The 23,948-nt window shown below is 38.6% G+C and overlaps 1 protein-coding gene across 1 annotated transcript in view; it reads right to left on the reverse strand.

Moving 5' to 3' along the window:
- The window catches only part of MSRA (methionine sulfoxide reductase A), a 337,239-nt gene extending 314,868 nt beyond the window's left edge, over nucleotides 1-22,371 (reverse strand). The window contains exon 1 of the mRNA XM_074338344.2: nucleotides 22,069-22,371. Coding sequence (XP_074194445.1) covers nucleotides 22,069-22,204 — 136 coding nt within the window. The 5' untranslated portion in view covers nucleotides 22,205-22,371. The remainder of the gene's footprint in view (nucleotides 1-22,068) is intronic.
- Between the last annotated feature and the right edge of the window lie 1,577 nt (nucleotides 22,372-23,948).

The following is a 23,948-nucleotide window of genomic DNA, read 5'->3' on the forward strand; positions in this document are numbered from 1 at the left end:
GCAACATCAAAGAGGGACCCATCTACACGTCCTCATCCAGACTGTCCTTGCTTTGCAGTACTTCTTACATGATGCCTCCTGATTAACCCCTTCCTTCTTGACGGGGATCGGGTATTGCCCTCAGATGGGATCCCATGTGCAGCCATGGCTGGGTCTGCCACACCTGCTGTGCTCACCTGGTGTCTGCCCCTACCCCACCCCAGCCCCACTACTGCCTTGGTCTGCATTGTGACATCTTGCTCAAGCATTACCCCAGCACCCAACCTCAACCTGACTCTGCATTCCGTCGCTGTTTCTCCTTCTAGACTGACAGTTTGTAGGACTATGGCTTGCTCCGTGGCCCCTGTGGTGAACCCGACACCCAGTGCTTACGGGGAGAACAGTCTTTGGAAGGGAAAGCTGTAGATACATCTCACTGTCAGGAGGTAGAGCTGCAGGCTAATACGGAACCAACACTCTGCAAACAGCATGGCCCTGTGCAGTCCTGTGGACACTGAGGTCACAACGGGCGCGGCTCTACCTCTAAACTGGGTTTGCTCCAATTGTACTTTCAAATATTCAGATATGGGGGGGGGGGGGTTGGTCTCTAAGAAATTTCAAGAAGAAAATCAATTTTTTTAAAAAATCTGTAAGAAGCCATCCCGACAAAATGAAATAATAATGAGGAAGGATAAAGTTACTTCAGAGGCAGAGAAACGGATTCACAGTTGCCAAAGTAACTTCCTCCAGACTGTGCAAGACACTATCAGGAGAAGTCATAAACTGTATTTGCAACCATGTTGCATGCCTCCATTTTTTTTTCTCTTTCTTTGCCTTTTCCTCAAGGGGAAAAAACAAACCCACAAGAAAAAAAAAAAAAAAAGGTGGGAAAAAAAAACACACAGCAAGTGCAACCATGCAAGAAAGATGCAGGCTTAGAGCTAGAGTTAATAAACTACTGAGAAAGGAGATTACTTCTGAAGGGAATAGGGGAAGTGTTACGCAATATAAAATCATTGCACGAATGGAAAAAGAACCTCCAAGAACTTTGCTTTCAAGCACTTTTTATAAGTGGATGGGCAGCCAGAGAAGGTAATTATATTGCACAAAGTTGCACAATGAATTAGCAGCACAGCCAAAGCCCAGAACTCACGAGGCCACCCTGCAGTGGTCATTCCACGGAGCTACAGTGGCTTCTCACTTGGTTTGGCGAGCAGAACAACACTGGCCACAGGAGAAATGCTTTAAGTGGCTCATGGGAGTTGCTGTATAGCCCCTGTGATTATTAACTTCTGAAATGCCAAATATGGAAGATTAGTGAAAGTTAAAAAAAAAAAAAAAAAGCCAAGCTTTTACTGTACAACACTTGACAATAGTTGGGCTTAACAACAAAGCTGTTAGTGTATACTGGGAATTTGCATATCTGTAAATGCTAGCTGTAGTTAACAATGCTACTTTAATAGAGGGCTTCATTTTTCTAGAAAGAAAACCTAAGTACAGCATCATATTGTTAAGCCAAGTTCTACCATTCACCTGCTTCTTGCAACTGAAATGTGTACATGTCACATGCCTGGAGGAAACCCCTCAAAGTCTATGGGTAAGGCCACGAAGAAGCAAATCTACAGCCTCCAGGGCACTATTGCACGGTGGGCTTCCAAGTGATGCAAGTGAGCAGGAATCCCTACCAGTGGCAGAAGCCCTGTTTATCTATCATAGCCTTCTAAATGTGACTCTTGTGAAAAGCTAACTAGTTAGAGACCACTGGCTCGAAATTGCAATTTCTCATTTGTTTTCCATTAAAGTCAAATCCAGAGTTAAGGGTAAGGAAGGCACCTTTGATTACAAGTGACAAAAATTCAACTTGAACTGGGACAGAGATAGACAAAAAGAGGAGAGGAGAAGAGAGGGGAGGGGAGGGGAGGGGAGGGGAGGGGAGGGGAGGGGAGGGGAGGGGAGGATAAATAGAGATGAAGAACTTGGTTTTTGTGTCACAGATTCCAAGGAAACATGGAACAATGAAACAGAAGCTGTAGGAAAGGTAAGAAAGCACTTAGTTCTCAGAAGCAAACAGTGAGAACATTGAATGCAGCCATAACTATCCGCCATCTCCGCCTCCATGAGCATGGAACTTCCTCCTCTCCTAGTGAAAACAGACCCTCTCCAGAGAAGAAGCAACTCCAGAGCAACAATGGGTCCTGTCAGCTCCAGAACTGTACAGTTTACAGCTCCTGTCTCTAGAGCAGAGGCACCAAGCCCTGAGAGGGAGACTCAGCCCAGAAGGGTCATATCCCACCCCAGGTAATCCGCAGTAGCCAGGGCAGTCCCAGTTGAAAGTCTAGTTCTTGCAGGAGTCACGTGAAGGGGACTGAAGCAAATCCCAGACAAGAGTACCAGGCGGACAATCCCCGGTAAGCATAGCACCCACCCCCATCTCTATGACACAGGGACCAGGTTTGTATATAAGCATATTCCTACACAAACTGCCTATACACATTATCTCATATCTCAGCTTCCATTCTGGTTTCCAACGTGGTTTAGTACATTATATTTCAAGTTGGCTGAGAAGAGAAGGAATAGAAGGAAGGAAAGAAGGAAGGGAGGGAGGGGAGAAGGATAGAAGGAGAGAGGGAGAAAGAGGAAGGGAAGGGGAGGAACAAAACAAGAAGTTTCAAAACTGCAGAGACATCTTCATGGCACTCACCTCGCCCCCTCCAAAAATAAAAAGTTATGATATACTTATTGGGAAACAGTAATTTTTCCCACATTGGCTTTGTAAATCAGTTCTAAATCGAAAACCTATTTTGTTCATTGATTTTCTATGCTACTGTTCTGGACAGAAATTGGTTGGGCTTATATCCTAAAAGCTTCAAAGAAACAAATATGAAAGTGAAAAAATTTAGGCAACACACAGCGGTAAGCTGTCCCTTAAACGTCCCCATTGGACATATGATACTGCAAAAGAAACATTCTGCACATCTGCCAGAGCCAGGTGTCATGCTAGGCTCTTTCTCCATTATCTCATCTGTTCCCAGAAACATCCATTTGAGGCAGGTGCCACTGTTTCCATTTTATTTGTTCAAGGTCACACAGCTGGTAAGCATATGAAGTGAAGTTCAGAGTCACCATCCAGACATGAAATGTCTGTGCTTTCCACCAAACCAACTTGTCCCTCATTGGAGAATACATTTCTGAATGCTGCCTATTTATATTGAGGCAGCAAACATCTACCTGTGGTCATGAAAAGTCCTATAGAGAGAGATAATAGACAGGCATTCATTTCCTAGCATCATACACCGCAGCATAAATGAGTTTCCATATCTTGTTATTAAGTCAAGAGAGGAAAGTGGTACCCTCGGGAGAGAAATATGAATGATACTAAAGGAATGCAGCAAACTCAATAAATCCAGGGACTAATACTGCTATGTGATCTCTTGGTGGAACTTGTTAAATCAAAACTTCTGGGTGGAACTTGTTAAATCATAAAATCATCTCTTGATTCTAGAACATAAAACAATGTCTTTTTTATGTAAACACAACCTTGGGGAAACTGCAGCTAAATGCAGATCTTTTTTAAAGATATTCTCTTCTGTCACACTGGGAGCCATTTCCTTCACTCACCAATATTTTTACATATTTGTAGAAAGACTTCTCTCCCATAAATATTAAACACAAATCGTAATGTAGCAGCAAAGAGCCCAGATCTCCTCTAATAACAATTTGGAGAGTCGGCCATTGGGTTCAGACAAGCAGTCATAATCAAATTTCTAAAGATGGATAGTTTGTGCTGGAAGGTAAGTTAAAAACAGAACATCCATTTATCAAGATTCATTAATATTAATATCTATTGACCTGCACCATACTAAAAGGATTTTATTGAGCAGACAACTTCCAAACATAATATTACACAGAGTATAAGCTCAATCATTCTTTCATTCATTTAACTAATAATTATTGTATAACATAAACATGCATAGGCACCGGGGAATACAAATAAGTAATTAAATAAGCCCTCACTAAACTTAAAATACAGTTATAAAGAAAACGTATACGTATATTCAAGTTAAATCACTATTATAAAGTGAAACAATAAGACAACAATACAAATGTCTTTAAACAATATGACTGCATGTCAAATGAGTAGTAAAGAAAAGAAATGCCAGAGGTTTATAAGAGAGGAGGGTTAAAATGGGTTGGCGAGTAAGAGAAGAAATCACTTAGTGAGGCGGGGTTAATTGGGTAAAAGGAAGCTTGGCAAAGAGAAAAAAAAGGTTTTATCAGTAAAAGCATGTTCTAGAGAGAGCAGGTCAAGCAAGCTAGCACAAAATGTGTGCGTAGAGATGTAGGATATAATATTCCTACCTATTTGTAATCAATAAGCACACAATCAAAGGTAAACCACAATGGTTTACCTTTCAGGGTTCAAAGGATTATATGCTTATTTCCTAAGTTAAGGACTCACACCATCCTTTATCCATTGTAGACAATCATTTATCATTTTCAGCCAAACCAACAAACCTGTCAAAGACTTTAAAACTCCCTTCAACGAACAAAATATAATAAGTAAGTAATTACAGGATAGTCATCAAGTTTAGCAGGCAACGCTCCACTGGACCCTTTACAGATCAATGCGGTCATGTATCTCCATCATGCGAACATTCTGAAACGCAGCAATGCAGACTACGGTAAGACTCGAGGAATCAGGGCAGGAAAGAAGGCTCAGGCCATGAAGTAAGTGCAACGCAAGTACTTTGTTCAGGTTGACGATCAAGATAAGGAGCTAACAGAAGTGACGAGGCTAAGAACGACCCAAAATACTACCGCTGATAGAAATACAGACATGTCAGTGTGGGCAGGGCCTTTGGAAGTCAGCTAGAGCTACACACACCCACAGTCTGCTTTCTTTTGAAGCCGGCACCAGCCAAGGACGCAAGGTCTAGGTCTTGGTCGACGGTAGATATACATGTGGAGTGATTAAGAGTTTGCAGTAATCTTGTGGTATCAAGATATAGGAGGAACTCTGACCAAAAGAAATACTTCATGGAACTATAGCAGCAGTCAGAAAACCTTTTCTATAAAAGGCCGGGTAATAAATATTTTAGGCTTTGCGGGTCACATGGTCCCTGTCACAACTGCTCAGTTCCGGTGTTGTAGTATGAAAACAGACATAGAGAGTGTATGAACCAATAAGCATGCCTGCGTCCCAATAAAACTTTATTTACAAAAACAGGTGGCGGAAGACCCATGCATGATAAAACTCTCAGCAAATTAGGAAGAGAGGGGAATTACCTCAACTCAATAAAAAAAATCTGCAAAAAACCTACAGTTAATATCACACTTAACAGTGAAAGACTGAAGGCTTCCCCTAAGATTTGGAACAAGGTAACACAGAACTGGGAGTTCTTCCCACTGCAATAGGCAAGAAAAAGAAATGAAAGGCATACAGATTAAATTTCTATTTCTAAATGACGTGGTTGTCTAGGTAGAAAATTCCAAGTAATACACACACATACACATGCACACACTCCTAGAACTAGTAAGTGAGTTCAGCAATGTTAGAGGATACAAGATGAACACAAAAAAATCAATCATGTTTCTATATACCAACAATGAATATATGGAAATTGAAATTAAAGACAATACCATTTACAATCACTCCAAAAAGAATGAAAAACATAGGTATGAACTTAACAAACATGTACAAGTTCTATACACTGAAAACTACAAAACACTGATAAAGGAAATCAAAGATAACCTAAATTAATGCTTATAGATTGGAAGATTCAACATAGTAAAGACAACAATTCTCCCCAAATGGATCTATAATTTTAATACAATTCCTATCAAAATCTTACAAGGTTTTTCTGTAAACACAGACAAGTTTATTCTGTGTGTGTGTGTGTGTGTGTGTGTGTGTGTGTGTGTATTCCTTTTTATTGTGGTAAAATACACATAACATAAAATTTCCCATCTTAACCATTTTTAGGAATGAAGTTCAATGATATTAAATACATTTATTCACACTGTTCTGCAACCATCACCACCTCTTTCATCTTGTAAAACTGAAACTCTATGCCCAGTAAACAATAACTTCCCATTCTCTCCTCCCCACCCCAGCCCCTGGTAACCACCATTCTACTTCCTTGATTTTGACGACTCTAAGTACCTTATTAAGTGAAATCATAAAGCATTATAGACAAGTTTATTTTTAAATGTATATGGAAAGGCACAGTCCTTAAAATAGCTAAAACAATCTTGAAAAAGAGAAGAAAGTGAGAGGCATAACTACCCAACATTAAGACCTACTGTATAGCTACAGTAACCAAGACAGTGTGGCATTGGCAGAGAGATGGACACATAGATCAATGGAAGAAAATAAGAACCCAGAAATGGACCCACATAAATATGCCCAACTGACTTTTGACAAAGATGCAGAAGCAATTCAATGGAGGAAGCATTTCAACAAATGGTACTTTAGCAATTGGGTACCTATAGGCCAAAAAAAAAAAAAAAAGAAATTCAAACTAAGCCTCAAACCTTGAACAAAAATTAACTCAAAATGGATCATGGATTTAAATGTAAAATGTAAACTTATAAAACTTTTAGGGGAAAAAAAGGGAGAAAACCTTCAAGATCAAGGCTAGGCAGAGTTCTTAGACTGAACACAAAATGCATAATCCATAAAAGGAAAACTTGATAAATTGGAACTCGTCAAAATTGAAACCTTTTACTCTGCAAAAAGGCCCTATTAAGGTTACATGCTTATGATTCCTTTTATGTAACATTCTTGATATGACAAAATTATAGAAATGGAGAACAGATTAGTGGTTGCCAGGTGTGACAGATGGGCAGAAGGTGAGGCAGGAGGTGGGTGTGGCTATAAAAGGGAAACACGGGTTCCTTGTGGTGATAGATCTGTTCTGTGTATTGGTTTGTATCATTATCAATATCCTAGCTGTATGCAATAGATTTGCAAGATGTTACCAATGAGGAAGCTGGGTAAATGGTACACAGAATCTCTCTGTATTATTTTTACAACTGCATGTGAATCTACAATTATCTCAAAATAAGAAACTAATTTAAAAAAAAAAAAAAAAAAAAAAAAAAAAAACAGGCTGCAGGCCAAATTTGGTCCACAGGACATATTTTGCCAACCCCTGGTTTACAGTAAAGTTGCTAAAATTTTGTAGTCCAGTTCATCAAATGTAACTCTAGATGCAAATTGACCTTTAAGTTCTCAGAATAAACAATACTATAACCTGGCTGCCAAGTTATATCTAGAAACCAATTCAAAAGCACTGGCAAGCATCAAAGACTTGTAAGATGTTTATACTTCATGGATCGGGGGTAAGCACCTGCCTACCTGAACCTCTGGTTTCTCCCCAAAGTACGCATCATCACAGAACCTGCATTCTTTCCATTTTTCATTTTGATCCAAACTCTTTACTTAGGCTGGCTTCAAAGCATTGCATAACCTAGCACCAATTTTATTTCCTTTGACTAGATTTACAAGGAAGGTATTTTTAAGTGCTTGCCATACATGTACCACATACCATGATTAATAAACATTAGCTATATTATTACTGAAGCTGAACACTTAATAACTGATCAAGAGGTGGGCTTTGTTTTGTTTTGCTTTAATAAACTGTGGTACATACACACCTTGGAATATTACGGGGCCATTAAAAACAATATATTAACTTTCAGCAAACTTGGATTAAAAGGAAACTTCCTCAACCTAATAAAGAACACGTACCAAAAAAAAAAAACTACAGCTAAAATGATAATCAGTGATTATCATATGCTTTCTCACTAAGATGAGGAACGAGACAAGGATGGCCCCTCTCACCACTCCTATTCAACATCATACTAGATGTACTAGCTAAAGCAGTAAGATAAGAAAAAGAAATAAAATGTATGGATTGGAAAGAAATAAAACTGTCTTTGTTCACAGATTGCATGATGTCAATGAAGAAAATCACAAAGAAAGGACACACAAAAAAAAAACCTTTCTGGAATTAGTAAGCAATTATAGCAAGATTACAAGATACAAGGTTAATATACAAAAGTTAACTGCTTTCTTATACGCCAAAATGAGCAACTGAAATTTAAAACAAAAAACATAATACCATTTACATTAGCACCAAAAGAAATGAAATACTGCTGTATAAATCTAACAAAATATGTAAACGATTTATATGAAGAAAACACAACATTCTGATGAAAGAAATCAAAGAATATCTAAATAAATGGAGAGTTATTCCATGCACATGAATAGGAAGAATCAATTCTGTCAAGATGTCAGGTCTTTCCAACTTGATCTACAGATTCAATGCAATCCCAATAAAAATCCCAGAAAGTTATATTGTGGATATTGACAAATTGATTCCTAAAGTTTATAAGGAGAGGAAAAAGAACCAGAAACGCCAACACAACATTGAAGAACAAAGTCAGAGGACTGACACTACCCAACTTCAAGACTTACTATAAAGCTACCATAACAAAGATAGTGTGCTATTGGTGAAAAAATAGACAACTGGATCAAAGGAACAGAATAGAAAATCCAGAAATAGACATAAACAAATATAGTCAACCGATCCCTGACAAAGGAGCTAGGGCAATGCAATGGAGCAAAGATAGTCTTTTTAATAAATGGTGCTGAAACAACTGGACAACCACATCCATAAATAAATAAATAAATAAATAAATAAATAAGTAAGTAAGTAAATAAATAAATAATGAATCCAGATCCAGACCTTAAATCTTTCACAAAAGTTAACTGAAAATTTAAAATACAATCCTATAAAACTTCTAGAAAGTAAAATAGGAGAAAAAGTAGGTGATCATAGGTTTAGCAAGGCTTTTTAGATACTATACCAAAAGTGCAATTCATGAAAGGAAAAAATGGTAAGTTGGGCTTCAGGAAAATTAAAAATGTCTGCTCGGCAAGAGACATTGTCAAGAGTATAAGAATAGGCCACAGTTTGGCAGAAAATATTTGCAAAATCTGATAAAGTGCTGCTATCCAAAATATACAAGGAACTGTTAAAACTCAGCAATATAAAAAACAATCCAATTAAAAATGGACAAAAGATACGAACAGACACTTCATTAAAGAAGATCTACCACAGACAATAGTTTAGTGGTTACCAGAAGGTAAGGGGGGTGGGGGGTGGTAGATGAGGGTAAGGGGGATCAAATATATGGTGATGGAAGGAGAACTGACTCTGGGTGGTGAACACACAATGGGATTTATAGATGATGTAATACAGAATTGTACACCTGAAATCTATGTAATTTTACTAACAATTGTTACCCCAATAAATTACAAAAAGATCTACAGCAGATAAATAAACAAATAAAAAGATGTCCATCATCATATTTCATTAGGAAAATGCAAATTAAAACAATGATGAAACTAGACTGCTATCTGTCACCATATATCAAAATTAACTCAAATGGATCAAAGGCCTAAATATAAGACCTGAAACAATAAGTTGCACAGAAGAAAGCATAGGTAGGTACTAAACTAATGAACCAGGGGTTCAGAGAGGATTTTATGAATGTGACCTCAAAGGCAAGGGAAGTAAAAGCAAAAATAAATTAATGGGACTATATCAAACTAAAAAGCTCCTGCACAGCAAAAGAAACATGAACCGAACAAAGAGGCAACCAACCAAATGGGAGGAGATATTTGCAAACAAAGCCTCCAATAAGGGGCTAATATACAAAATATAAGGAACTCATACAACAATAAAATCCAATTATAAAATGGGCAGAGGACTTGAACAGACACTTCTCCCATGAAGCCGTACAAACAGCCAACAGTTGTATGAAAAAACGTTCAACTTTACTAGCTATTAGGAAAATGCAAATCAAAACCACAATGAGATACCACCTCACACCTATTAGAATGGCTGTTATCAACAGGACAATAGCAAGTGGTGGAGAGGTTGTAGAGAAAAAGGTACCCTCATACACTGCTGGTGGGAATGTAAATTGGTACAGCCACTACGCAAAACAGTATGAAGGTGACTCAAAAAGTAAGAATATAATTACCATACAACCCCTCAATTTCTCTTCTGGGTATCTACCCAAAAATTTTGAAAACATTTATCCCTAAAGATATATGTACCCCTATCTTCATAGCAGCATTATTATTCACAGTGGTCAAGACATGAAACAACCAAAATGTCCTTCGATAGATGACTGGATAAAGAAGATGTGATATATGTACAATGGAATATTACTCAGTCATAAGAAAAGATGAAGTATTGCCATGTGCGACAATATGGATGGATCTTGAGATTATCATGCTAAGCAAAATAAATCAGACAGAAAAAATCGAGAACCATATGATTTCATTCATGTGGGATATAAAACTAAAAGCAAGAAATGAACAAGACAAACAAACAAAAACTCATAGACACAGAGGGTAAGGGGGGAAAGGGGTGGTAGAAAAGGGTAAAGGGGATTAAGTATATGGTGACAGAAGGAGAACTGACTCTGGGTGGTGAGTACACAATGCAATAGATAGATGATGTATTACAGAACTGTACACTTGAAACCTATATAATTTTACTAACCAATGTCACCCTCTAAAATAAATTTACTAAAAATTAAAAGAAAACACCAATAATGAGATACCACTGCATACCTATTAGAATGGCTAAAATCCAAAACACTGACAACACCAAATGCTGACGATGCTGTGAAGCAACAGGAACTCTCCTTTACTGTTGGTGAGAATGGGAAATAGAACAACCACTTTGGGACACATATTCATACCATATGATCCAGCAATCATGCTCCTTTGTATTTACCCAAAGGAGTTGAAAACTTACGTCCACACAAAAACCTGTACAAGAATGTTTATAAAAGCTTTATTCACAATTGAAAAACTTGGAAGCAACCAGAGATGTCCTGTAATAGGTGATGGATAAATAAACTGGGACATCCAGACAATGGAATATTATTTAACACTGAAAAAGAAATGAGTTATCAAGATACGGAGGAACCCCAAATGCATATTGCTAAGTGAGAGAAGCCAATCTGAACGGGCTACTTTACTGTATGATTCAAACTACGTGGCATTTTTTAAAAGACAAAATGTGGAAACAGGATAAAGATCCACGGTTGCCAGGGGGAGCAAAAGGTCAGTGGTAGCCAGAGGATATTTAGGGCAGTGAAACTATTCTGTATGATACTGTAATGGAGGATATCCTCATATGTCAGTACACATTTGTCAAAACCCACAGACTATATAACACAAAGAATGAACCCCAACATAAAGTATGGACTTTAGTTAATAATAAGAATTTAGTTAATGTATCAATATTGGCTCAGTGACTGTAATAAATGTACCAAACAAATGCAAAATATTAATAATAGGGGAAAGATGGTGGGGGGACGTATACAAGAATGCTAACACTTTCCACTCAATTTTTCTGTAAACCTAAAACTGCTCCAAAAATCAAGTCTACTAATGTTTTTTAAAACAATATTTTAAGATACACCAGCTTACTTGGAGATATTTCCATGATATACTATTGAGAAAAATGAGATGCAGAGAATATAAGCTAATCTACTTTTATAAAACACCAATTATAAATAACATGTGTGTTTGCATGTGATTTTATGAATATGGAGAAAGGTACTAAATGCTCTCTTGGTTTTGGAAATTGGGAGAAGATTAAAACGACTAAAAACTTACAGATCAAATTTTGAGCAAAAATATGAATAAAAATCTAAAATTTAGGTGATAAAGGCCCTAAAGCAAGGAGAAGCCATCTCGGCATAGACTAGGTAGGACCAGCTCACTCTGGGCAGTGAGAAGAGCCTATCACCAGACTCACTCAGTACAGAAACTAAAAATTGAGAGCAAAGACCACTTTGGTTCCAATTAGGTTCCTTTCTAATTGGTTTAATACAACCACACGGTGTAAACAATAGAGAATGCTTATTTTTTAAATTATATCAATTTTGTTTGTCAACCATCCTACAAATTCCAAAGCAAATGTATACATAAAATGAAGCATACGCTTCAGCTCTTTAATGAATCTTATTCTGGGGGGGGGGGGGGAGGGAATAATTGAGGATTTTCAATGAACGAAAATAGTTAAGGCTTAAGTTCTATCATTATATTAATTGAAATGCCTTGGTTCATATCTTGCCCCTGGAGATTCATATTTAAATTTATGTAGTCTATTCGTGAAATCAGGTGTGTGTTTCCCCAAAATTACTGCAGCACACTTATATAATCATATTCATCCCACTCCTAATTTTCACCAGAAAAATCATTATTCCCTTTGATTTCCCTTACAGAAATCAATCCACAGAGCTCCATAGTAGGAGCATAACCCTGAAGAAGAAAATATTTTTTTTTTCATTTCTTAAAATAAAAGTTATCTACAAGGGGCTCCTCAAACCTCTTTTACATTCAGAGGCAGGTGGGTGCAATTTCTGCTCTTGGAGGGATGTGGTTGGTTCCCCAGCAACCAGCCTCAGGTTGTCAGGGAGAGACCCTGTGTGAGCTCAGCTGTTATCAGGTCCTCTGCAGTCCTCGGTGCGGGGAGCGGGAGCTCTGTGCGGTATGTTTTCATGCCAGTGCACACAGCTCGGTGTGCGAGGAATGTTAAGTGGTTAGCTAGGAACTTCAGAGACCAGCAGCAGGAGTTGCTGCAGAGGGCTTACTGCTAGGTGACGTAGCTCTTCACGAATTGGTTCTGAAGAAGAGATAAGGAAATGGAGGTTTTCAGCAATGCACGGTTTTCTCAGGGGCTCTGTTTGACAGCTGGCTACTCCATTCTGCAAACTCGAGTGTGGTGTTCTTTTCATCTGCTAACTACAGTACACTCAGGAATTTTTACTTTGTTTCATTTTTTCCAGCTGGAAAGCTATGAATTCCCTCATATTTCATTTTCATGACTCTTTGCCTTTTGGGTAAAATCTGTTCTATAAAAGTATCAAATCTTTTTCAGTTGGCCAAAGAAATCATTTTGGGCCTCCTGTGAACAATGCTTTTTAGTTTATCACATTGTATTTTACCTAAGCAAACTATAAATTACCTCATGGTAAACCACAAATTAAAAAAAAAAAAAATCAAAGGTGAAATATGAAAAAGTTACAGAGGAAAATTCAACACTAATGTGATTGATTATCTTACCATGGTAACATTTTCAAAAGAATTCATTTTATATACGTGCTCTGGGAAGACATTCAATGTCTCGAAATTTTATTCTTCGTTTTTTAAAAATGTAATGATAATATATTCATCGAAACAATATTGTAGCTCTGTATTTCTTCTAGTTTCAACTATTACCAGTCTTGGCTATATTATAATGCAAATTTAATACATTTATTCAACAAGCTAGTGGATCAAAAATATACTGTGCTGAGAAACACTGTAGATATGCTCTAACGAAATGACACAGAAGTGCTACAGAAATGTAAGGAACCATGTCTTTCTGAAGGGCAATAACTGTATTCAACCTTTCATAAGAGACCCAGGTTACAGAAGAGGTCCCAATTGACTCAGGATATGGCAATCTCTGGTCAAGAAAAAAAATCAAGCATTTTGCATTGGTATACACACATACACATACACACACACACACACACACACACACACACAAGGCCCAAAATGGAGTCGCTTATGCTAATCCCCATGTCACCAAAGCAAGACTTAACTTAGTTACAGTTTTGGCTCTCCCAGAAGTGAAATCTTAAATCAGTCTATCAGGAATTACCTGATCAATCAAGACTATTGGAGAAGGCATATACTAAATGCAGAGGTAAGGATCAAAGATGAATGCAGCTCAGACTTGGGGGACCTGGTGGCACAGCAGTGCAACTGGCAGAAACAGGGAAATTAAAATACGTATCCAATGTTTTGAAGAAAAACTGGCAAGTTGCGTTTTAGAACCGAGTTTGGGGTATTGGCAGGACATACACATGCTACAAGTATTTGGAAATAGAAAAGTGGAACTTTTGCAAGATGAGATATGGATTTCAGGAGCCAACCACAGACAAGAGCGGAAGGGAAGAAGCTAACCATCAATGAGAAGAAGGGTAGAAAGAGTAAAGCAGTAAAATGAAGACAAAGAACGGGGTGACGCCAGGAAATGCCAATTCCATTTACTCAAAGGGAAGCTTTGGCTCTCCCAGAAATGAAATCTTTGACACTCATGTTCAGACACTCCCAGCCTCTTACCATCTCTTGGCTTAAAATTTGGTAAGGAGATAGATACAAGTTAAAATAACTGAACAGCTATCTGAGACAAACCCACGGCCCACTAGAAATCTGATGTAACTGAAGCTCTGGGCAGCATGGCAGAAACTGAGCTCTTGCAGCCAAGCCTGGGCTGATGCTCTGAACTACAGGAAAGAGAGGAAGTAGCGGGTAAAGAGAACGCCTTACGTAACAGGCTGGACTGACACTCCATTCTTCAAATACGGCCCAGTCCTTATTACATAATTTCCATTTGGCTGCAGAAATTCTGTCCAGCTAATAATGCTTTCTGGAAATCAGCAAACAATGGTAATCCTAACGCCCCAAACCCCTACCTTTCCTGTCTTCTTCTATCCACTGTTCTCTCTATTACTCGAACATTTACTGACTATCTATTATGTGCCATAATACATAATACGTGTATGTCTATTATGTATGAGACTGCTCAGAGGGGCCCACCTCTCAAAGAGCTCACCACACAATATACTGGAGTCATTCAACAAATGTTTATTGTCAGCCTATTGTGTTCCAGGCACAGAGAATAAAACAATTCCTACCCTCAAGTAGTTAGCAGTCTAATGCTCCATTTTCACAAAACATTAGCTATTATGATCCTCTCTGACAAACTGGGAACTAAGGATGGAAGAAAGATCAAAGAATAGGGGATAGATGACCCACGGCTTCCATTCATCATACACTGACACCTCAAAACCATCTCGAAACCACAGAATTCAGTCTTTCGTACATCGCCAGAATTCCATTATTTTGGCTGGCACAGGATGGCCGGGCCAGCCAGCTGCTATGGCATGGAAAGGGGGCTGACCCCTGCCAAGGCAGCATTGTGATGGCTGGCAAGCTGCTGGGACCTATAATGGGGCTGGACCAAGCTCAGCAAAGGGGCTTCCTAGGGGCTTTCTGTTTTTGCTTCCTCCATTGGGAATATCTAGGGCGTCTTAAGTGCTTAGCTGAATTTCTACTTCCTGTTGCCAGGAAGTGATTTGAAGTAGTTTTATAGAGTTAGAAATCAGTAGCTTCCTTTGCTGTAGAATGATGGTTTGGAATAGCAGCATCAGTATGGCATGAGAATTTGTTAAATTGCAAATTATTGGGTCCCACTGTAGACCATTCAGAATCAGAATCAGAAATTCTGAGAATCAGCCTGGGTTTCAATGAGCCCTCCAAATGATTCTGACGCCTATGAAAGTTTGAGAACCACTGTGGTTTCTAATCCAGTAGGTTTGGGTTAGGGCCTGAGAATATGCATTTCTGACAAGTTCCTAGGTGATGGTGCTTCTGCTCTAGCACTTTGAAAGCCACTGCTGTGGAAGAAGCTTTATCTTCCATACAAGCATCATTCCATTCTTTCGACCTTCCTCTAATGTTCTTTCTTGCCTGCTGACCAAGAGATTGAGTGTGAGTCCTGAACCAGCTAAAGCATATTATATCTGTTTCTCTTGCTCTCATTTTTCTTCTCCTGTAAACAGGACTCTCCATTTCTAAGCCCAACATGACCTCCTTATTGGAGCAAGGGAAGGAACCTTGCTGAGGGCCTCGAGGCTACTGGCTCTCTTGGGGCTCACTACACAGGCTGAGGTCTCCTCACCCAACCAACCTCCCATTCCTCACCTCAGCTGTCTGCACTCTCCTGTCTCCCCAACCTGAGGCGGGGCACACTGTGACCCCGGAACTGAGGGTAACAGGTCAAGATCCCCACATGGATCGTGCTGAGTATAACACCTCTTTCCCCACCTCTGCTGCAGATTCCTAGTAAGTCCCCACTCAGAGATTTAAAGATAAGGGGCTCCCCACCATTCACGCTGGCCAGTAGGAAAGTTTACCACTGGCCACAAGAGTAATCAAGAGAAAAGTGAAATCAGCACAAATCCATCACTACTAGTGGGTAAACAAGAGTATGTACCCCATGGTCAAAAGGTCACCTACTCTCTGTGTCCCATTGGTCCCACGATGGTCACACAAAAAGACCACTGGTTTTGGTCTTTGTTTTTAGGCATTAACTACACACTGCCTGATATCCATACTGAGTGACTGATGCTGGCAGTGCCCTTGGTGAAATGCAATAGACTAGAGGATAAAAGAAGCATCAAACACAGCCTGGCCCCTCCTTTCCAGGAGTGAAACATGGCTCCTCCTCTGGACAGCCATCTTTCTGGGCAGCTAACCCTCACATAGGGAAATAAGACGTAGATGGAATAACTTGGATAACAACAAAGGATCTAAGTAACAATGCAAGATCCAATAGAAGGATTCATAGAATAGTACATAATTATTTGTCCAGGGGGAAAAGAAGGATCACTTAGGTCAGAGAGAAAAGGGAGAAACAGAATTCAAACTGGGCAAGTTTTGAGGAAGGAGTATGATAAGGATATATGGAAAGCACAGTATTTTACCTCTAAGCAGGCATCTAACAGACATTTCATGAATGGTTAAATGGAAAGCTAGGAGTGTGGAATTCAGAATCACCTGAGCAACTCCAGAAGCAAAACACTGAAACCCACATTAGCCAGAAAGTGGGGTTCTGTAGGGCCACAATGGGAAGACAGGCTGAAGTAAGGATCAGATCGTGGGACGTATGGCGTACCCTTCTTCCAGGGACTTCAGAGAAACACTGAGGGTCTGAAACAGGGTGAAATAGTTTTAGACAGGATGCGAAGAGGAGAAATTATACTTCTGTGCTCTGCAATTTAGAAATTAATCATACATTGGGGAAAATTTTTCTAAAAGGAAAATTGTTTTCTATCATTTTCTTTTAAAAGTCTATGTACATCACTGAAAATAAAAGAAGCACACATAATGTCTTCTACATAATAGTGGAAGGAATTTGTCCCCAAAGATCTTTTCTTTGTGTAAGTGATGCCACCGCAATTGCTGCTTCAATAAAAATGAATATTTATGAAATGTAAAATGACTTGGGTTAACTTATTCCAATTCCACCCTCTAAATTTAGATTTTTAAATCATGCCAAAATGTAGATTTTGATTACAAAAAGCAAGTTAGGGAGGAGAAAAAGAGCTACTTGACAAGAAAAAGAAAGCAAAATTTAAAAAAAAAAAAAAAAACTTGAAAGAGGGATGACAAAAGATGATCGAAAGGTGGTCAATTAGACTAAAAACAACAGAGAGAGATCATCTTCAAAGTGGAGCTATTTAATTCAATAAAGCAGTCACATTACAAGAATCAAAAGTTATTTTAGAAAAACCAAGAAGTAAAAAGTCTCCTACCCACCCTCAGCTCACTGCATAGCTCTCTTGCCAGCTAGTAGTTTCTCAGCCACCCTTTCAAAGTTTCTTTGTGCATACATATTATTTTCCTCCCTGTTCACACAAAAGTTAGCCTGCTATAGAACACTATTCTGACCTTCCTTTTTTCACTTAACACTATATCTTGGCAATCTCTCCATACCCACTCATACAGATTTTCCATGTTCTTTCTACAGCTGCATATTCCATTGTGAGGACGAACCATAATTTATTTAACTAGCCCCTATTGATGGGCATTTGGGTTGTTTCCAATCTTTGGCTATTGCAAACAAAGCTGCAGTGAATAACCTGGTACAGTCATCACTTGGCACACGTGCAAGAGTTCTGTAGGATAAATTCCCAGAAATTGCATTCCTGGGTCAAAAGGTATATGCAATTAAATTTTTGATAGATATTGCCAAATTCCCTTCCCTAAGAGTTGAGCCAATTTATACTCTTGCCAGCAATGTACGAGAGTGCCTTTTTCCTTAAGGCAAACAGAGTGTATCATCAAAGCTCTGGATTTTTGCCAGTCTGAAAAATGAAAAATGGTATTTGCATTCTCCTCATTATGAGTGAAGCTGAGCATCTTTTTATATGTTTAAGAGCCAATTGTACTTCCTTTTCTGGAAACTGTCTGCTCGTAACCTTTGCCTATTTTTCTAATGGATATTGGTGTTTTCTTATTCATTTCTAGGAGTTTCTTATATATTACGGAGATTAGTCCTTCACCCTTGAGTTACAAATATATACCCCCGTTTGTCTTTTGAAATTGCTTGTAGTAATTTTGCCTGCAGAAGATTTTTATTTTGATGTGACCTAACGAATCAATCTTTTAAGTCTTCTGATTTTCAAGTCACGATTAAAAAAGCATTCCTCACAGTAAGATTATAAAGGAATTCTCCCTTTCTCATAATGAAATTGTTTCGTTTATTACATTTAACTAAATGGAAAAACAATATAATAGTTAACATCACAAACTCTAGAGCCAAACATTCAGAACCACCACTTATTAGCTCTAAGACCTTGAATAAGTCACCTAACCTCTATGGGCCTCAGTTTCCACATTTACACATGGGGAGTAATAATAGTAACTATTTCATCAGGTCATTGTGAGAATTAAATGTATTAGTAAATATAAGGTAATTACTACAGTGCTTAGCATACAGTAAGCACTTAACAAGCGTGAGCTACTATCATCATAGATCTCTTTGGACTTATCTTGGTTTAGAATGGAAAGTACAAACCTGATTTTTTTTCCCATGTGGCTACCCAGCTGTCCCATAACCATACTGAATATTCTACCTTCTTCCCACTGATTTGAGATATCACCTTTATCATATAATACATTCCCACATGTATTTAAGAATTTCTTATCTTTCTATTCTACTCCATGACCTATGTATTCATGGACCAATAAGTACCACACTGTTTAATAAATCATAACCTTTATTTTACACTGTGTGCTAGCTGTCCCTCTTTGCTCTTCTTTTACAGTTACCATAACTATTCCTGTTTATTTTTCTATATAAAATGTTTTAATTAGTGTGTCCAGTTCTAGAACAAAACAAAAATATCATTAGTATTTTGAATGGGAACCGCATTACCTTTATAAATTAACTTAGGGAGAAGTGATACATGTTTCCTCTTCAGTCATCTATCCAAGAACCTGATATGTCTTGCCACTTGTTCAAGTTTTCTTTTGCGTCTTTCAGCAGTGTTTTAAAGTTGTCTTCACATAGGTCTTGCATATTTCTTGCCAAGTTTTATTCCCAAATTTTAACTTTTTTGGTTGCTATTAGAAATGGGGTGTTTTCTTCCATTATATTTTCTAACAAGTTGTTTATATAGACTAAAGCTATTGGCTTCTGTCTAGTAAGTATATACCCTATAAGACTGGGTATAATATAATAATATAATATAATGCCGGGTATAATATAACATAATACCAGGTATAATATAATATAAGATAATATAATATAACATAATACTGGGTCTTATATTAGTTTTTGCTCCAAAAGACGCATTAGAGCTGATTGTCCGGCTAGGTCTTATTTTTGGGGAAACATGGTATATAATCTTACCACCTGTAAATGGTGTTAGTTTTACCTTCTCTTTTCCAATCTGTACATCTCTAATTGCTTTCTCCTGTCTGGCTGCATTAGCTAACACCTACAAAACATGTTAAATAATAACCAGTCATCCAAACTAGGCCTGGTCATGCTTTGATCCACTTTAGGCAGCCTTGGAAAAATTACACGTTAAAAAAGTTTGAAGGTTTGAATTTTACCTTCTACTTCATGCAAAGTAGAAACCCACTAGGCCACAGTTTATAATGTATTTAAGAATTTCTTAATGGAATGGAAGAATGGAAATTTTCTTAAGAACACAAAAATGGTAAGATTAAAGCTTAGAGATAACGCTTAACAACAGAAGTATTTAATAATAGTGCACGCCTGCTACTAGGCTGAGCAAGAGTGGACCATCTCCACATTCTTTCTTGATTGGGACTTTAGTGGAAATCTCTAATGTTTCTTCATTAAGCACCATGTTGGCCTTTGGGCTGAAACAGGTATATTTTATCAGGTTACGGAAGTAGCCACCTCTGAGTGCTATTATCAAGAATGGTTGTGCAATTTGGTCAAGCAACTTTTCAGCATCTAGAGAGTTATATCATTTTTCCTTAGATCAATAAAATGATGAATTATATTAATAGATTTCATAATGTTGACCCTTCCTTGCATTCTGCGACTAAATCCCAGTGCTGGATTCTCTTTATTCATAGTTATTTTGCAGTTTTGCAATAATATTCATACATAAGATTTTTTTGTGTGTGCAATCTTTATCAATTTTGGTTTCAATGTCATACATACTTCTTAAAAACAATTTAACAATTCTTTCATTTTAAATAGTGTTGGAATTACGTGCTGTTTAAATGTTTAGTAGAAATCCCCTGTAAAACTGGATATCATGCTTTGGGAGGAGGCAACTCTCTGACAACTTTATTTCTTCTAGAAAAATCAATCTGTTTAGTTTTTGGGTTTTTGTTTTTTTTTTCGTCTAGGAGGGCGTATCAAAGATCCTAGTGTGTAAAGAGGATGTTCGGTACAAGCTGGGTAAGTTCAACATTGAGAAAGCATTTTAATATCCGTAAACCACTTTAATATCCATTTCTGAATCCTGGTTTGTAAGAGAATTTATTTTTAAGGTAAGCAAGTGAAGTTTAGATAATTGGGTTAAATATAGAGAGTTAAGGATAACCTGGATTTTTTTTTTTTTCCCCAAAACTCATTCTGTGAATTTGAGTTAAAAATAAAATAAACTTTTAGGGCTGGTGATGAGTTGGAGGTGAAGTGATGGTAGACACAGAAAGTCGCACTGCTAATGTAGGTGAATGAAAAACGGGTTACATAGTTTCCCAACTGCCTCAAATCCAAACAAACTCTGCCTTTTCCAATCTCATCCTGAGTATTGTACACGATATGCATTCCCTCATTATGACCTCCTATATATACTCAACAATTCTTTCAGAAGAAAAAAATAAGAATTCCTAGGAAATTTCAAATGCAGGATCTATCTTGAAATTGAGCCATATGTAAAAGATTAATCATCACTTAATCCTCCAATTGCTCTAAGGTTGTGGTTTACAAACTATGGAGTGCACTAAAATCACCTCTGGAGGGCTTGTTTAAAAGAAATTAATGGGGCCACACTTTGAGAAACACTGCACCAAGGTAATCCTACTTAAAATACGGTCCTGGGGTTGGTGGACCTGAGCTCTCTGCAAAGCACTAAGGGTCTATAACAGGACTGGAGAATTAAACTTTTGAACTTCTTTTTACAGGAGTTTAACATTACTGGGCACCCAAGCACGCGATCACTTTTCTAGCATTTCACTTTTATTGTATGTTCCAGAACTATTGGTATGAGATTGGAAAATCACGTTTAAGTTTGGGAAGCCCAGCTCTAAAATAGACACCGCCGCACGACTGATTTAAATGGGCAGGGAACACGGACCCTGGAACACAGGGCCCGGGCAGCTCCTGCCAACTGGGGGAAACTGGGCGGTCCTGGAAGATAATGGAAGCCTGAGGATAAGTCCTGAAACCAGAACACTGGACTGAGCTGCCATTTCAAAACTGCAGTTTTCATCGTTCTGCATCATTACATTGCTTCCAGTGACAACACAACACGGCACCATAGCTGCCAGCAGCCGGCATCGCCAGCAGCCGGTGCAAAACTGAAAGGAAAGGAGGCAGAGAACCCAGGAATGCGAGTGAGCAAGGATGGAAATCAGGTCAGCGCTTTTCCTGCCCAAAGTTTGCAGCCACCAGGGTACGTGCACTCTAGATGAGTTATACCAGCATACTAGATTCCGTCAAAGCGCTTGTATTTTTTAGGGAGAAGCTAAACAAAGGAAGAGGAGGAACCCCTCCACCTCCTCCCCTGCCGGCGACTCTCCGCGCCTGCGCAGACTCCAACCTAACCCAGTGGAGGCCGAGCCACCGCTTTCTAACCGGCAAGCGGAGGACGCGCGGCAGCCCGGCGCTAACGCGCGTGCGCAGTACCGACTACCGTGTCCTCTTCGCTCGCCCGCAGCCTTACCCGCTACGACGATCGCTTCCTTCCGGCCGGGCAAGGCCTCCTGGGGACTGATGATCTTAGAAGTGGAGTCGCCCATTCTCGCGACGGGAAAAAGGCTATGGAAGAGCTGGCGAGCCGTCCTGGGGGCTGAGGACATGGGCGGGCCGAGCTGCCGCTGCGGGACCGGCGATCAATCGACAGCTGGCGCCCGGCGTCGGGTCCGGTGCGCACTGAGCCGCTGCCGCCCCGGAATCGAACTTACCTAAGGCTCCCTCCCCACGGGTGGTAACTGGGGGCGTGTTCTCTCCCTAAGGGAGTCCGTGGTTCTGGAGACTTGAGCGAGTTTTTCTGGCTCGGCTCCAGCACAAAGTTGAAACTGAGAACAAGTGTTTTGATGGCGGTACAAAGTACGTGAAGCATCAGGAGCCAAAACAAAAAACAAAATGCCTAGTCTTTGATTTTTAAGTTCGTTCCCATTTCACGACCTCCTTCGCAGTTGTTCTGTATTCCCAATAAGATACAAGATGACCTGCCTTACAAACAAGTAGGAAGCTGTCTTTTTCCATCCTAGTGCTAAGTTGTCAAAAAGGTTAGCACTAGATCCAAAATGAAAACTAAGCGCAATTTTCAAAAATCCCAGAATGGGGAATATTCAATGTAATGCCATACATGTACACACACATACATACGTATAAATAATATATTGATAAACCCATTTTTATGAGGGGGAAAATAGAGGAGCAGGGCACTAACTACCACGAGCAGTTTAGGTGAATGTAAAGGTGCTGTTGGATCATTCTTTTTTCTCAAATCATAGGAGATAATATTTGTTACTGTGACAAATTTTTAACCCAAAAAATAAGGTGGGTGGAGCCAGATGGGTGATTTAGGAGTTCCATTTGTGAAATTTTGATTTCACACAAATGTTCTGCCAATATAGATACATAGTCTCAGATGAGGAAAGGCCCTTCCGATTACGCCTACAGAAAAAGAGAAGCCTTTGACCCAGTCTCCGCTTAGGTTTAGTAGGTTTAGTTACCTCTTCGTTTTAGTGTGGTCTGGACTGTAATGTAAGGACAGGGGAATTAGTTCTACTATATTGTAGAATATGACCACAGATGTAGCATTAAACTTAAAGTGTTTATTTTGTAATTTACATTTCCTCTGGGCAATTTGCCTCAGTTTTTATATGGATTTATTTGTTTTTACCATGAGATCATACAAAGTAGGCTCTACAGGCCTTTCCCAAAAAGTCTACTGTCCCTTCTAGGCTTGTAAAGGCCTAATCACTGCTAAGCATTTGGAAAAATAAGATCATTCTTCTGTTAAAGGAAGTACTATATGGAGTTGTTTTTGTTGTTTAATTACTGCCTTTTGATACTGATCTGCTTCTATGTTTTGTGATTGATTGTATGAAAAGAAACATGTTAGAAATACTTGGCAACTAAACTGAATTTTTCATGTTAACAAATACGTACTCGTATATAATGTTAAGTGAAAAAGCACTTAAAAGTATGGGGGATGTAGCTAAAGTATGTGTACTATGTAGTATGTAGTATATATGTGCTATGTAGTATGTATAAAAATTCATATACCATACTTTGCCATATATAATGTGCAGGTTTTTGCCCAAATTTTTGTAATTATGTAATTATTTGTTATATAAAATTTCTTGTACTATAATATGTTAAAAAATAAATGCTAAAATTCCTTTATAAAACAAACAAAAAAAAACAGTACCTAAATGTAAACAAATAAAAATTTGAATTAAAAAATTAAAACGAAAGATTTTTTTTCCCCTGAAAGTTTGGGCCATAAACATGGGTGCGCATTATACACAGCAAAATGCGGTCCCTCCACTTGCACACCCACTGAAGACTAGAAAAATTTAAAAGGATGTT

This window comes from Rhinolophus sinicus, chromosome 15, assembly GCF_057876585.1.
Source record: "Rhinolophus sinicus isolate RSI-liver-muscle chromosome 15, RSI-T2T, whole genome shotgun sequence".
NCBI classification, from domain to species: Eukaryota; Metazoa; Chordata; class Mammalia; order Chiroptera; family Rhinolophidae; genus Rhinolophus; species Rhinolophus sinicus.